General features: G+C 57.1%; 1 protein-coding gene across 8 annotated transcripts in view; it reads right to left on the reverse strand.

Annotated features, from left to right (window-relative positions):
- Positions 1–15,598, reverse strand: part of RSPH9 (radial spoke head component 9) — a 39,043-nt gene that overhangs the window by 18,916 nt on the left and 4,529 nt on the right. For 5 of the 8 annotated variants that reach the window (XR_016234582.1, XM_089333899.1, XM_089333900.1 and 2 more), the window contains exons 2-4: positions 10,927–11,092; positions 5,718–5,847; positions 5,375–5,521 (exon numbers count right to left, since the gene is read on the reverse strand). Coding sequence is in view for 6 of the 8 variants with exons in the window: in XM_089333899.1 (XP_089190025.1) it covers positions 5,375–5,521; positions 5,718–5,847; positions 10,927–11,092 (443 nt within the window). In the remaining 2 variants the exon portion in view is untranslated. Of the gene's footprint in view, positions 1–3,503; positions 5,285–5,374; positions 5,522–5,717; positions 5,848–10,926; positions 11,093–15,362; positions 15,475–15,598 lie in introns of those variants that run through there. The other 3 variants (XM_089333901.1, XM_089333898.1, XR_016234583.1) reach the window with 3 other exon arrangements.

Raw genomic sequence — 15,598 nt, forward strand, 5'->3', positions numbered from 1 at the left:
CTGCGTCAGGCCTCCAGGCTCAGGGGCCTCTGCTTGGCTGCTGGAGCTGGCAGACTGGGAGCCAGCGCCGGCCAGAGGGGCTTGTGCTCCGCTTACAAGCCTCTACATCCTGGGTTCTGCCTGGTTTTTGCTCCGCGAAACAGGAGCAGCCCAGCCTGGGGCTGAGTTGTACAGCCACGAGGACTTGGCTGGAAGGGCCTGATCCCACTCCAGAACCAAGGGAGGGAGCTGCTGTGTGGGCGGAAGGAGCCTGGGAAAGTCGCCTCTGGATGCAGATCTGGGGCTTCTATTCCCCTGCGCCGGGCCTCTCCCGGCCCCGCCACAGCCCTGCTCCAGGCCCTGCCAGAAGGCAAATGCTTTGAAAGTTGTGGGGTTGGACCAGCCAGCCACGCACTGAGAGCTGCTCTGGGGCCTGCAGCGGCTGCCACTGCCCCGGCTTCCCACAGCCTGCCCTGGCCACAGCACACTCACCAGGGCCGCCCTGCGTCCCACAGACCTGAACACCAGCAGGCCACTTGGCCCAGGGCTGTGTAGGTCAGCTGCCCTGGCCCTGCGCAGCACCCTCACCTGGGATGCTGAAGTGAAGCCACCGTGCAGCCTCATCGGCTCCTCTAGCCCAGTGCCCACTGGCAGCATCCAGAAGGAAGCAGTCACTAGGGCTCTCATGACAGAGGCCTCTGCCTCCAGACCTGCCCTCCTGAGAGCGAGCAGCCCTGGCCTATGGCTTCCTGGTCACACAGCTCCAGAAAACAGACTGGGGCGAGGAGGGGGGTGTGGGAGACAAAGTGCCCCCGTCCTCTGCGTTTGGCCGCTCCTTGGTTACTCGGGTGCCCAGGCTGTCATCCAGGCCAGCATTCTCCAGAGACGCTGTCCCTACCTGCCCCTGGAGCCCATCCCAAATGGCACCCTTAGGCTGAGAGGCCAGGCTCTGTCATGTTCCAGTGCCCAGCCACAGGGGCAGTTTGCCATCTGTGTGGGCCCAGGGCTCCCCAGGATCCTAGAGCCCCCAGCCCTTCCTCCTCAGGTCACGGTTATCAGTGTGAGGGCATTACCAGCCTGGCCATGTCCCCGTAGACAAGACAGCAAGGCCCCTACCCCGAGAGCAAGAAGGTGGTAGCAGGGATGCTGGAACAGGGCAGTGCCCGCCCTGGGGCGAGAGGCCATGCCAAGCAGGCCAGAGTGCTGGCAAGCACAGCACAGCATGTGAGGGGCCGGCGGCAACAGCGCTGCCATTCCTGCCATTCTCCTGTCTCCTTGGCCCTGGCTCGAGAAACACAGGGACTCTCAACGTGCCAGGAGTCACGTAGCATCTACCTGAGGAGCCAGGCACTTGCTGTCACCTTCACCCACTTACTGCAGCTGTGACAGCCGGCTGCTGTCACCCCTCTAGGCCTCCCGCGGCCCTGGTGTTTCAGTTCAAAGCCCCAAGTCTTCTCCCCATCTCTTCAAACCTCTCCTGATCCCCCAGCAGCCCCTCTTCTCCGGGCTGTGTTTTCAGGCTGTAGTGGGGGGCAAAAGCCAGTAAATCCGGAGGGGAGAGCCCCTTGGTAGTTGGCAAGAAGTCCTCCTGAGTTTCCTCCCCCACCTTGCCAGTGTGGTGAACTGAGGCCAGGGTGTACCTCTCATTACATTTCCTGCTGACCGGGAGACAGCTGGCTGGGCTGGGGGTCAGGACTGTTCAGAGGCAGCAGGTGACAAACCTGAGACCAGCCCCAAGAGAAGTTTCTTTGTTACACATAAAAGATGGCCATGAGTCCTGTTGAGGGCCACAAGGGCAAGTCAGAACTCCCAGAAGCCTAGCAACAGGATTGTGCCAAGTCCCTCAGTCCCCAAGGTCAAGCATTTGTCAGCCACACCTCCAAGGGACAGGTGGGAAGAGCCACCTGCACGTACCCCGAGAGAAGGGTGATCCTGAGCACAAGTTCCCCACCCCTCTCCAGTGCCTGCCTGGCCTCCACCAGCAGCCGAAGGGGCAGCGTTCAAAGGCCGCTGTCCAGACGGCCAGGCAGGCCCCTTGCTGCCCTCTGCTGCCTGAACTGGGCATTGCTGCTGAGCGTGGTGAGAGCCCAGTCTGCCAGGCAAGACGGAAGTCTCCGTTCCAGCCCTCCCTGCTTGCTTCCCAAGACACCTGTGACCCCATTTGTAAGGCTTCTTCCACTTAAATCCCCCAACCTTCCTGTTCCATCTGCTCTCCCACAAGCCTCCGCAAGGTAAGGAGGTGTCAGTCTTGTTCCAGTGGCGTCACACATGCCCGGCTTTGGTCCTACCAGCAAGCCAGTGGCTGTTTGCCAACAGTGACAGGAACGGCGCACTGGCTGGCAGGATCCTGTCTAGAGAGCTGGCTTCCCAACCTCTTGCTCCATCTCTGTCACCTCGCTGCCACCTAAACTCGGAGAACTCTGAGCCATCGCCCTGCATCCACTAGAAAGATGGTCCTACTCCACTCCATCCCCCGCTGAACTAGACAGGGGCCCCCACGAGACTCCGGTCACAGGGCACGATGTGACAGCTCATGAGAACAGTGGCCCCAGACAGCATCACCCAGACACCACACCTGTTCAGAGTCGCACAGGGTCACCCTGAACACTTGCCTCAGACCTGGAAAGAAACTATCCCCCAGGGGACCCCTGCTTGGGTCCTAGCCCTGCTTAGCAGCCATGCTGGCCTATCCTGGCCACTGTTCTGCTCTTGCACTGGCTGGTAAGGCAGAGTGTGTGCTGTCCCCAGCCGTGCCGCCTCCATCCCCACCAAACAGTCCTGAGAAAATGCCAGGCTTCTTGCTGGGCCTTCCCCGTGGTGGCTCTGGAAGGAGGGCCTGGAGACCCAGAGACAGGTCAGGCCACACAGACAGGAGAAGCCAGGAGCTCTCAGCTCCCAAGGCTCCAGCCCGGAGGAGCAAGCAAGCAGCATGCCAGGTGGACGGGGAAGGGGAGCCTCAGCAGATCTCGCAACCCTGCTGCCCACCGGCACGGATGGAGGCTTTAGAGTGAGTGCCATTGCCAGTGGACCAGCCCCAGCACCTCCCAGAGGCCTGATGGGCTCACAGCATGGGGGCCCCAGAAACCTTGAGAAGGAGCCTCCAAAGCTCCACACCTTACTTCCCCTGGCCACAAGGAGCTGCCGCCTGCATTTCCTTCCCCGGGGAGGGCAGGGCCCACAGGCCTGATGGCGTCCCTCAGGAAGATGTAGCTGCCCATGCCACCCGGGGTAGCACCCTCTGCCAGGACTGCCTCAGCCCAGCCAGGAGCACCCAGCTACTGGGGAAGGGGAGAGGGCTGCGGTGGCCTCCCCGACACAGGCTGAAGCCGATGACGGGGACTCCGAGGATCTCAGTTGGCCAGCACAGGGCCTGCCCCCAGCACTCCTGGCTCCCTCCAGCTCCTGGCAGGGCTGAGGATGGCGATGCAGATGTAAGGTCTGAAAAGTAGGCCTGGTGGGTGAGAAACGCCCCAACCCCTGTGAACCTGCCTTATTCCCCCACTGCGGACTGGCTGGGCTTGGGGTGCTGGCCTCAGACGCCCCCGTATGGCCAAGGCCAGAGTGGCCACTCCTCCGACTGCTGGTTTGCCCCGCCCCTTTCTCCCACCTGCCTGTCTCAGGCCTGTTCATCAGCCACCCCAGCTTCAGCCCCGACCTCCCCCCCAGCCTCTGTACCCTCCTAGCCTGCCCCAATTTGTCCCTAAGGACTTGGCCGCTAAAAGTCAATAATGATGTTTGAGTCCTTTTTGTGCGTGAAGCCCCATTTCATTCCAATACCAACCCACCAGGGTAGAAAAAGATCAATTTTCTCCTTTTAGAAACGAGGAAACTGAGGGACGTGCCAATGAGTGGCTGATTCCGGAATCCGGCCCAGGCTGTCGGATGCCAGGGGCCCTTGCCACCCTGCCCACATCAGAGCCAGCCCAACTGCAAGCTGCGGCTCCTCACAGGTGTTCCCCTAAGTGGCTGGGTGGACAGCTGCCTGCCACTCCGGTCATCACTGAACAGGAAACCCGCCTGCCTGGCGTCACGGTGGACGCCGGGGCCTTGGAGTCCAATGCTCTACCACTGCGTCCTTGGGTGCACCTCTTGGAGCCCGAGTAAGGCGCGGTGATGACGACACGCGCCCCACAGACTGGCCATGAAGAGCGGACAAGGAAGGCCTGGAAAGGGCTGAGCCCAGCATCTGGCTGCGAACAGTGTCCCTGCCTTTATGAGCTGCCATTGTCACCAATATTGCCATCAGCATCGTCAGGACCCCTCGAGGTCTCGGAAACACCAGCCGTGGAGAGGGAAGAAGCAGGGCACTGAGTGGGCCCTGGGCCTGGCCGCTGAGGGCCTGGGGCCTCAAGCCCATCTTGAGGACGGCCCCTCCCCCAGGACAGGCGGAAGCAGGGTTTGTGCCCCTGACGCTGAGCATCCTGAGATTAAAGGCACACTAGACACAGCAGCAAGCAAACGTGTGCGCAGCAGGGGTCTGCCAGCCAGTCCACAGCTGCTGCTGGAACTCTGGGTGGAGGTCAGTGACTAAAAGCTGGGGTACACGCGTGGCCGGGGAAGAAACCCAGTCAGCTCCCTTCAAGGTCACCAGGGATCCAGCCCCCCCACACTGCTGTGGAGAGACCCGCACGGTCATGTTCACCGCTGTCTCCTCAGTGGCTAGGTTAGGGAACCAACCTGTGGCCACCAGTGTGTGAATGGAAAGAGAACGGGAGGTCTGGGTACTCAGTGGAATTCGGTTCAGCCATCAAGAAGGAAATCGCATCATTTGCAGCCACATGGAGGGACCCAAGAACCTTAGGCTAAGTGCAATGAGCCGGGCACAGGACACACACGGCATGGGCTCACTCACCGGTGACACGGAAGAGAGCTGAGCTCACAGAAGCAGAGGGTAGGACGGTGGTTAGCAGGGCTGGAGTGACGGGGGAGGGGACGGGGAGAGGGGTTCTAGTCAAAGGATAGAGAACCCCAGCCAGGTGGAGGAGGTAAGGTCACTATTGCACAGCAGGGCCGCTATGGTTAATGACAATATATCGTCTGCGTGCAGAAATGCCAAGATAAGTCCTCTCATCGCACAAACAATAATTATGGAGGATAATGCATTTGTTAATTAAACTTATTCTGCAACGTAGGCATGCCTCAAAGCATCACGTTGCACACATGAACACACACAACTGCATGTCAGCTAACAAAAATTAAAAATTTTAAGTTAGTAAATTAAAAAAAAAAAAAAGATTGTTTATGGAAATCAAGAGATGCTGAGATGTTTCCTGTCCGGAAGCTGTGGCGAGCACGCGGGAGTCCACTAGAAAACCTGCAGCACTGAGTGGCTAGACGGAGCTGGTTCCGGGGAGGGCCCGTTCCCACCCAGCCCAAGCCCCCAGCCCGTGCATACCTTTGGGGATGTCATGCTCCAGGGAGTCCATGAAGTCAAGTGAGGGGTCCAGGCTGGCCTTCTCCAGCAGGGTCTTGTTCCTCAGCTCCACTGGCTCCCGGAAGTGGAAGTAGGAGCTGAGCTTCTTGGCCTCAGACAAGGGCAGTCCTAGGGGGTGGGGGGCAGGGAGGCAGGGAGCAGGTGCTCAGCCCCAGCACTGCAGGGGTGAGGAGGGTGAGGGTCCCCCGACACCCTGAAGCGGGGGAGAGGAGCAGCTGGCCAGCCTGTGCAGACCACAGGCACCCCACGGAGCACACACCTCCCCCCCCCCCCCCCAGGCCAGGTGCTCCGGCCTAGAACAAACCTTCAAAGGTGCGGTTGATATGGATGGGGCCAAAAGGGGTTTTGAAGAGGGCGCCTCGGGGGATGATGGCCACAGCCTTGTCGATCTGGTCGATGACGGACACCAAGCGCGTCTCCTCCTTGATCTGGACCTGAGGGCACAGACGGGAGCTGTCGGCCAGGGGGCTGTGCGCACGCCCCTCCGTGTGAGCGTCTCCCTGCGACCCACAGTGCACGGACCACAGCTACCCAGGGCGCACTGACAAGGCTTTGCCCTCTCTCCTATCAAAGCTCTCTCCCTCTCTTTCCTTCTGCCTTTTTATTTTTTGAAGTGGCATCACATACAGGTGGAACAATATTCAAAACCACACACATGCACATACAGAATTCTGCCTTTCTCTAACCCCACTCCCCCAAACCCCATGAAAAGTTCCTTATATATCCTGCCAGAGACACACCAGCCTAGCATGGTGTCTAAATGGTACGTATTTTACCTTTTAAAATATAAAAGCTGCAGCCGGCATTGTGACGGCATCCCATGTGACTGCTGGTTCGAGTCCTGGCTGCTCTGCTTCCAATCCAGCTCCCAGCTAACATGTCTGGGAAAGCAGTGGAGAATGGCCTAAGTGCTTAGGCCCCTGCCACTCCTGGCTTTGGCCTGGCCTAGCTCTGGCCATTGGGGCCATTTGGGGAGTGAGCCAGCATTGGAAGCGCTCTCTCCCCCCCCTCCCTCTCACTCTACCTTTCAAATAAATAAAATAAATCTGCACTTGGTGCAGCGGTTAAGTCACCCCCTGGGATCCCCACATCCCATATCAGTGCCTGCTTCCTGTCCTGGCCCTTCCACTTCCAGTCCAGCTCCCTGCTAATGTGCAGCCTGAGAGGCTCAGTTCCTTGGGTCCCTGCCATCAGGTTGGAGACCCGGATTGACTTCCCAGCTCCTGGTTGTGACCCAGCCCAGCCCTGGCTATGGCAGGTATTTGGGAAATGAACCAGTGGATAGATGGTTTTTTTTTGTTGTTGTTGTTTGGTTTTTTTTTTGTTGTTGTTGTTGTTGTTGTTTTTTGACAGGCAGAGTGGACAGTGAGAGAGAGAGAGAGAGAGAAAGGTCTTCCTTTTTCCGTTGGTTCACCCCACAATGGCCGCTGCACTGCGCTTGATTCGTAGCCAGGAGCCAGGTGCTTCTCCTGGTCTCCCATGGGGTGCAGGGCCCACTGCACTCCCGGGCCACAGCAGAGAGCTGGCCTGGAAGAGGGGCAACCAGGACAGAATCCGGCGCCCCGACCGGGACTAGAACCTGGTGTGCTGGCGCCGCAGGCGGAGGATTAGCCTATTGAGCTGCAGCGCTGGCCAAAATACATAATTTTTTTCAAGAGAGGAAGGGAGAGAGACAGAGAGAGAGAGAAAGCTTCCATCTGCTGGTCCTCTCCCCTTACTGGCCACAACAGCCAGGGCTGGGCCAGGCTGAAGCCAGGATCCTGGATCTCCATCAGGGTCTCCCATGTGGGTGGCAGAGGCCCAGGCACACGCACCATCTTCCACTGCTTCTCCAGCACTTGAACTGCTGATACTCATATGGGATGCAGACATCAAAGGTGGCAGCTTAACCTACATAACTGCCAGCCCCTACATAACTGGTCTTTGAAAATAAAATAGAGGCGCTAGTATTGTGGTGCAGTGGGTTAAGCCGCCACTTGCAATGCCAGCGTCCCATTATCAGAATGCCGGTTCGAGTCATAGCTACCTGGTTTCCAATCCAGCTTCCCTGAAGTGTACCTGGGAAGGCAATGAAGGATGGCTCAAGTATGTGAGCCCCTGGTACCCATGTGGGAGACCCGGATGAAGTTCCTGGTTCTTATTTTCAGCCTGGCCTGGTTCAGGCTGTTGCAACCATTTGGGGAGTGAACCAGCAGATGAAAGACCTCTTTTTCTGCCTTTCAAATAAATAAATAGGTAAATAAATCTTTAAAAACACAGTAAAATATAAAAGCAGGGGCAGGTGTTTGGCCGAGCACCTGAGTCTGGTCCTTGGCTCCACCTCCAGCTCCTGACTCTGCCTGGGCAGTGACGGCTCAGTCACAGGGTTCCTGTCACCCTCGTGGGGGACCTGGATGGTGTTCTAAACTCCTGGCCCTGGCCCCAGGCCCAGAACTGGCCACTGTGGGCATGTGGAGAGTGAAGCAGCAGATGGAAGTGTGCTCTTCTTTCTCTCTCTCTCTCCTCTCTATCTCAAATATATATGCTCACTGCAGAAAATCTGGATAGGGGCCGGCGCTGTGGCACAGCAGGTTAATGCCCTGGCCTGCAGTGCCGGCATCCCATATGGGCGTCAGTTCAAGACCTGGCTGCTCCTCTTCCAATCCAGCTCTCTGCCACGGCCTGGGAAAGCAGCAGAGGATGGCCCAAGTCCTTGAGCCCCTGCACACAAGTGGGAGACCCAAAAAAAGCTCCTGGCTCCTGGCTTCAGATTGGTGCAGCTCTGGCCATTGAGGCCAATTGGGGAGTGAACCAATGGATGGAAGACCTCTCTCTCTCTCTCTGCCTCTCTTCTCTCTGTGTAACTATTTCAAATAAATAAATAAATCTTAAAAAAAAAAAAAAAGTAAAAGGAAATCTGGATAACCCAAGAAAATTAAAACCACTCATAACCTTCCCTCCTAAGGAGCATCATTGATAACATGTTGGTACACTTCATTGTATTCTTTATGGGTGCGTGTGCGCACACGCACGTGTGTGTGTGTGTGTGTGTGTGAGAGAGAGAGAGAGAGAGAGAGGAAGGGAAAGAGAGGGGGAGAGAGAGAGAAAGAGAGTGAGAGAGACTAAACTGGGGTCACAGCTTCGTAGTTTCATACCCAACTCTTTGGCATTGTTTTCTAGGCTTCTCCCTTGTCACAGCCTCTCCCACACATTTCCAGGTGCACTAACACGCAGGGTGACCCCACACCAAAGGACTCCGGGATGGCTCGGGAGAGCAGTGCTGGCAGGGACAGGGCACACGTCCACAGAGGGCCGCCCACTCCCCCAGGCTGTCACGTGAGTGGGCTACAGAGCGGGGATGCAGCCTGAGATTAATAAGTGCCTGGGCCGGGGCTGCACGTACCTGAAGCTAATGTCGAGGCCTGGGAGGTGAGGCCTATAGGGCAGAGGGCGCACAGGTTGCTGCTGAGGCTTTGCAGACTGACACCCTAAGGTTGGCGGGCCCCCAGGGTCAAGTGCAGAGCCTGGGTTTTCCCTTCTGGGTTTGTCTGGTCCAGAACACAAGCCCCTAACTCATTCCTATTTGTCAGCTTCTTGTCACCATAACAGAATCCACGAGGAGGCCTAACTTCACAGCGCGAGGGGCTTATGTTGGCTCCCAGTTCTGGAGGTTCAAGTTCAAAACCAGGCAGCGCCGTTGGCAACAGCAGAGTGCATGTGGAGGCAGGGCCACATGGTGAGTGAGGACCCAAAGGTGTTGGGCCCACTGCAGGCTTTTATAGTAGCCTGCTCAGGTGAGTGAGGACCCAAAGGTGTCGGGCCCACCAACAGGAGAATTACCTTCTTTAAAAAAATAAATTAAAAAATTATTTATTTATTTGAGAGGCAGAGTTACAGAGAGACAGAGAAACAGAGAGAGGGATCTTCCATTTGGTGATTCACTCGCCAAATGGCCGCAAGGGCCAGAGCTGGGCCGATCCAAAGCCAGGAGCTTCTCCTGGGTCTCCCATGTGGGTGCAGGGGCCCAAGCACTTGGGCCATCTTCTACTGCTTTCGCAGCTGCATTAGCAGGGAGCTGGATCAGAAGCGGAGTGGCCGGGACTCGAACCAGCGCCTGTATGGGATGCCGGCACTGCAAGCAGAGGCTCAGCCTGCTGCACCACAGACAGTGCTGCTCCCCTTACTGAGGTTTGTATCTGCACAAATCTCTCGAGAAGCAGTGTCACAGGCTCCAATAAGGTGAATTCAGATCTCCAGGGAGCACGTTAAAATGTAGCTTACTGGGGTTGGCATTGTAGGTTAAGCCACCACTTGCATGTGGCAGTGCTGGTTCCTGTCCCAGCTGCTCCACTTCTGGCCCAGCTCCCTGCTGATGCACCTGGGAAGGCGGTGGAAGATGGCTCAAGTATGTGAGCCCCTGGGCCCTGGCCATCTACTTAGGAGACCAGGACGGAGTTCCTGGCTCCTGGCTTCAGCTTGGCCCAGACATGGCTGTTGTAGCCATCTGGCGAGTGAACCAGCAGATGAACGCTCTCTCTCTCTCTCTCTTTCTTTCTCTCCTTCTCTCCCCATTGCTCTGCCTTTCAAACAAATAAATCTTTTTTTTAAAATATGGGGCCAGCATAGTAGCACAGAAGGTTAAGCCTCTGCCTGCCACTCTGGCAGTCCATATGGGTGCCTGTTCGAGTCCTGGCTGTTCCACTGCTGATCCAGCTCCCTGCTAATGGCCTAGGAAAGCAGCGGAAGATGATGCAAGTGCTTGGGTCCCTACACCCATATGGGAGACCTGGATGAAGCTTCTGGCTCCTGGTTTCAGCATGGCACAGCCCTAGTCAGTGCTGCCATCTGCGGAGTGAACCAGAGGATGGAAAATCTCTCTTTCTCTCTCTCTCTCTATCAAATAAATAATTTTTTTAAATGTAGATTACAGATGCTGAGGCTCAGGACTCTATGTTTCTGAACACTAGAATGGTGATGCTTCTGATCCAGACTGCATCTTGAGCAGAAAGATTTGGACACAGAAAGACACATGTGCAGACATACATGTACACATGCAAACCCAGAAAGAGGTGTGTGCCCCTGGTGGACAGGAATGGAGGGGGACTTGACCATATTCCTGTTGTATCTTTGAATTTGGAACCATGGGGTCATCATACGGTGGAAATTAACACAAAAATAAAAGACCACACCAGCCCTGATCCCAGAGAGCACCAGCCCCTCTCCCCCACCCCCCACAAGAGCCCGGCTTTCCCAAGAGTTGCCTGTCCCCTCGTCCCCCTGTCCCCCAGAGCTGTGTGTCCCTGGACAAGTCACTTCCCCTGTCCTCCTCTCCCCCACCTGGTGGGGCTGGGCCCACTCCGGAGCTGTGAGGATGACAGGAGGGCAGAGGGAGGCCCAGTTCCCAGCATGCCCAGCGATGCACCACCCAGCTGGGCGGGACAGAAGGGGACAGCGACGGCAGCCGCTGCTCTCGTTTGTGCCCCACGCCGGTTCTGGCGGGCCAGGCCCTTGTCCCACCCCTGCTCTTCACTCACCACCACTTCCTCCTCAAAGGCCTTGTCGCCCTCGTTCACCCTCTGCAGCTCGGTGTGCTCGTACTCGTGGGAGGGGTCCCCCATGAAGCGGCCCTTCACCACGGCCGTCTGCGCGGCCATCTCCTCCGTGGCTGGGGGCAGGAGGCTCCACTCGACGCAGTTCAGGCTGCCAAAAACAGGCATCTCCCCTGGACTCCAACCCCCTCTCTCCATCCTCCAAACTGCCCTCCTCCCTGGAGGCTTGGGCCTGGGAAGAACTGTTGGAGTTCCCACCCAGTGCTGTTTGGAGACCCTTAGAAGCCCCAAGTGCCTGGGGTGCATCCGCCCCTGCATGTAATGCAATTTCAATCGCAAAAGCCTCCTGTTCACACACTCCGACTCCGGCAGCGTTCTGTCCTGACAAACCCACTGCAGGTGGGCGAGGCACCCAACACAGCCGACCTGATGCCTACTGCGATCCAGTGACCACAGCGACCCACACGCTCACATGTGAGTCATTTCCCCTTGTGACCACTGGACCTACCAGGGGCTGCGCTCACTGCCACCACCCAGCATCACAAGAGAGGATCATGGCCGGCGCCGCGGCTCACTAGGCTAATCCTCCGCCTAGCGGTGCCGGCACACTGGGTTCTAGTCCCGGTTGCCCCTCTTCCAGGCCAGCTCTCTGCTGTGGCCAGGGAGTGCAGTGGAGGATGGCCCAGGTGCTTGGGCCCTGCACCCCATGGGAGACCAGGAAAAGCACCTGGCTCCTGGCTCCTGCCATCGGATCAGCGCGGTGCGCCGGCCGTGGCGGCCATTGGAGGGTGAACCAATGGCAAAGGAAGACCTTTCTCTCTGTCTCTCTCTCTCACTGTCCACTCTGCCTGTCAAAAAAAAAAAAAAAAAGAGAGAGGATCATGCTGCAGAATCGTGAGCCAGGGGAAAGACCCAAGTTCATGATCAAGTTCCTGCCGAATGCACAGGCCGAGATGGACAGAGCCCCTTTTTAGTTACGTGGACTGAGAAGTTCTGGGGGGCTTCCTGGAGGTTGAACTTTCCGCACTGGGAGCCCCTACACTGGGGCAGGCCCTCAACCCGTGTTCAACCCTACCTTGACCTTGTGTTCTCATGCCCCTCCTTCCTGCCCTCCAATCCATTCGGCCTAAGCCCCCAGCCTGCTCTCTGCCTTGCCACCACTCATTCTCTAGTTCCCTCTGAACATAAAAACCACTTGATTGTCTAAAACAACAGCGGTCCTCAATCCATGCCCCTCGAGAAAATGTTTCTCCTAGGGCCAGCACTGTGGCAAGGCAGGTTGAGCTACCACCTGTAAGTCCAGCATACGAGGGCCAGTTCAAGTCCCAGCTGCTCCATTTCTGACCCAGCGCCTGGGAAAAAGCAGTGGAAGTTGGTCCACGTGCTTTGCCCCTGCACCCGTGTGAGTGGGTGGAATTCCAGGTTCCTGGCTTCAGCCTGGCCCAACTCTGGCCTTTGGGGCCATTTGGGGAGTGAACAAGTGGATGGAAGATCTCTCTCTCTGTCTCTTCCTCTCTCTTTCTCTGTAACTCTGCCTTTCAAATAAATCTTTAAAATAAAAAATGCTTCTGCCCTCCACCCCCTTCCTCGTCAGCTCTGACAACACCCTCAGTGGCCCTGAGCGGTCCCTTCCTCCCCCTCCCTCCCCCTCTCCAGCCCACAGCCCCTCCTTTCCCCTCTGAGAAGCTGCTAGGGGAAGGCCGCCCATCCCACCACCCCATCCACCAAGGTAGCACCATCTCTGTTCCCTTCCCCTCCTCCAGTGCCTCAAGCCTTCCTAGGAATGGATTCCCACCCCTCTTCTCTTTCTTCGTCTCATCCGCTGCCTCCCAGAGCCTCAGCTGCAGGCTAGTGAGTACCTGGAGTCCAGCCGCCACTCAGCACCCTTCCCCCGGACCCACGCCACCATCCGCTCTTTCCTGGACACGGCAGTAGGCACCCAACCGGCCTTCCTTCTTCTATATCTGCTCCCATTTCAGCCTAGGCCCCACCCAGCTACTCAAATGCCAGCCAGATCACAGCCCTCTTCCTACTGAGCCAGGCCCTGTGGCTCCCCACAGAGCTCTGTGTCCTGCAACATTCTCCCCTCCCTCACACCTCCCCAGCCCCTCCAGGCTCTACGGGGCTCCACAAATGCACAAGCACACACCTGCCTCAGGGCCTCTGCACTTGCCTGGAATTCTTGTCCCCCAAGATACCCAAAGCAGGGCCAGTGTTAAGCTGTAACGGGTAAAGCTACTGCCTGCGATGCCGGCATCCCATATGGATGCCAGTTTACGTCCCAGCTGCTCCACTTCCATCCAGCTCACTGCTAATGGCCTGGGAAAAGCAGGGGAAGATGACCAGTACTTGAGCCCCTGCCACCTACATGGGAGACCCAGTGTAAGCTCCTGGCTTCAGCCTGGTCCAGCCCTGGCTGTTGCAGTCATCTGGGGAATGAACCAGCAGAGGGAAGATATCTCTTTTTCACTCTCTCCCTTTCTTGTAACTGTGGTGTTCAAACAAATAAATAAAATCTTTATTAACAAAAAAAAAAATCCACATGGCTCAGCCCTCAGTCACATCAGGGCTCCTCTCAAAGTCCATCTGTCACAGCCCCTCCTGCAAGTTCTGTCCCCTTGGCGCTCAACATTATCCGCCGTGTAATTCACCTGTGCACTTGTCCATCATCTAGCCCCCTCCCCCTGCCCCCAAATACATACTGCAAAGTAAGCTCCGCGGAGACGAGGATTTTCTCATTGACCTCTGAGTTCCTGGTACCTAAATTAATGTTTAGTACGTAAGCAGGTGCCCAACAAATACTTAGAGGATAAAATGAAAGGAACGCCCAATCTCTCTGCAGTTCAAATTGTTCTTCTGGAGTCCAGACCTGCATTTTTATGTGCCTCCTTGGGCAGCGCTGTGGTGTAGTGGGTAGAGCCACCGCCTGTGGCACCAGCATCCCACACGGGCGCTGGTTCGAGTCCCAGCTGCTCCACTTTCAATCCAGCTCTCTGCTAATGTGCTTGAGAAAGCAGCAGAAGATGGCTCAAGCACTTGGGCCCCTGCACCTGCATGGGAGACCCAGAAGAAACGCCTGGCTCCTGGCTTCCACCTGGCCTAGTCCCGGCTATTATAGCCATCTGGGGAGTGAACCCCCCGGTGGATGGAAGTGTACTCTCTCCCCCCCATCTCTGCCTTTCAAATAAATAATAAATCTTTTTTAAAAATGCATATGCCTCTTCACACCCTGCCCCCAGGCCCCTCGCAGCAAAGGCACTGACCCTCCCAGTCCTGATGCCTTTCTTCCCTCCTGGTGGTGGTGCCAGCACTCAGCTGCCCAAACTGGAGGATGGGTCACCCTTGACCTCTTCACCGTCATCCCCATTAAGTCTAAAGTCCGCTGACTCCACCCCTCTCCAATCCATCCCCTCCTCACCATTCCCTCAGCTACTTCTTCCTTACAAACCTTTTCCTTTTTTTTTTTTTAAGGTTTATTCATTTATTTGAAAGGCAGAGTCAGAGAGAGAGAGAGAGAGAGAGATCTTCCATCCGCTGGTTCACTACCCAGATGCCACAATGGCAGGAGCTGCAGCAATCCAAAGCCAGGAACCAGGAGCTTCCTCCGGGTCTCCCACACAGGTGCAGGGGCCCAAGAACTTGAGCCATCCTCTACTGCTTTCCCAGGCCACAGCAGAGAGCTGGATCAGGAGTGGAGCAGCCGGGACTCCAACTGGCACCCATGGGGGATGTCGGCACTGCAGGTGGCGGCCTCACTCACTATGCCACAGCACCGGCGGCCCCCCAAACCCTTTTATCTCAACATTACAAGAGGCTCCAAAATGCTCACTCTACTTGCAAACCATTCGGCTCACCCAGATCTGAGCAGGCTTTCTTGCTTAAAGCTCAACAGCTCCCCATGGCCTGCGGCCAGAGCTCACAGCTTCAGCTCTCCCTCTAGTTCAGCCTAACACCCTGTGCCGCTCCTCCTGAACAGCCAAGCCTTCTCCAGGCATCGAGAGCTCGCAGCACTGTACCCTCTGACTGCTCGCCTTTCTCCACACCTGGATGGAGAAAGCCCACTCGCCTTCCTGAACTCAGAGCGAGCAGCTCCTTTGCTTTCTGGGGTCTCTGGAATGCCCACCTTGGCTCCCTTTGCTGACACCTGCTTTAACGCAGGTGCTGTAATCGCGGAGGGCCACACCTGTGGCCCTCCCTAAGGCGCGAGTGACTCGGAAAAGAGGTGTGCTGAGCCATCTTTGTAATCCCAGGTCCAGCGCAGGATGCAGGCAGTCACCGTTGTAAATGAAGGGCTCAGCGAAGCGGCAAGCGTCCCGGCCCCGCCGGGGGCAGTCAGGAGGAGGCTGCACGTCCTGTTTTCCCAGATCAATCCCCCTTTTATCCCCATCCTTATTCTCCCCTGCTGCGCAGCCAGTCCACACCTCCTCCGGACTCTTCCCCGGGGCGTTGGGCCTCCTCCGGTCAGGCCTTCGGAATGCCAGTCCCGGCGCCTCGCCCGCACCTAGCTTCTACTCCAGGAGCCTTCACCCCGCTCCGCCCCCTTTCACAAACCCACTCCCACCTGAATCTCCACTGAGCTCCGGGCCCGGTCAATCTGCCCCGGGCCCCGCCCCTCAGGTCCCGCCCATCCACTTACCCGCCCTTCAAGCCCCGCCCC

Source organism: Oryctolagus cuniculus, chromosome 5, assembly GCF_051225735.1.
Source record: "Oryctolagus cuniculus isolate XC-2025 breed Fujian yellow rabbit chromosome 5, ASM5122573v1, whole genome shotgun sequence".
NCBI lineage: Eukaryota > Metazoa > Chordata > Mammalia > Lagomorpha > Leporidae > Oryctolagus > Oryctolagus cuniculus.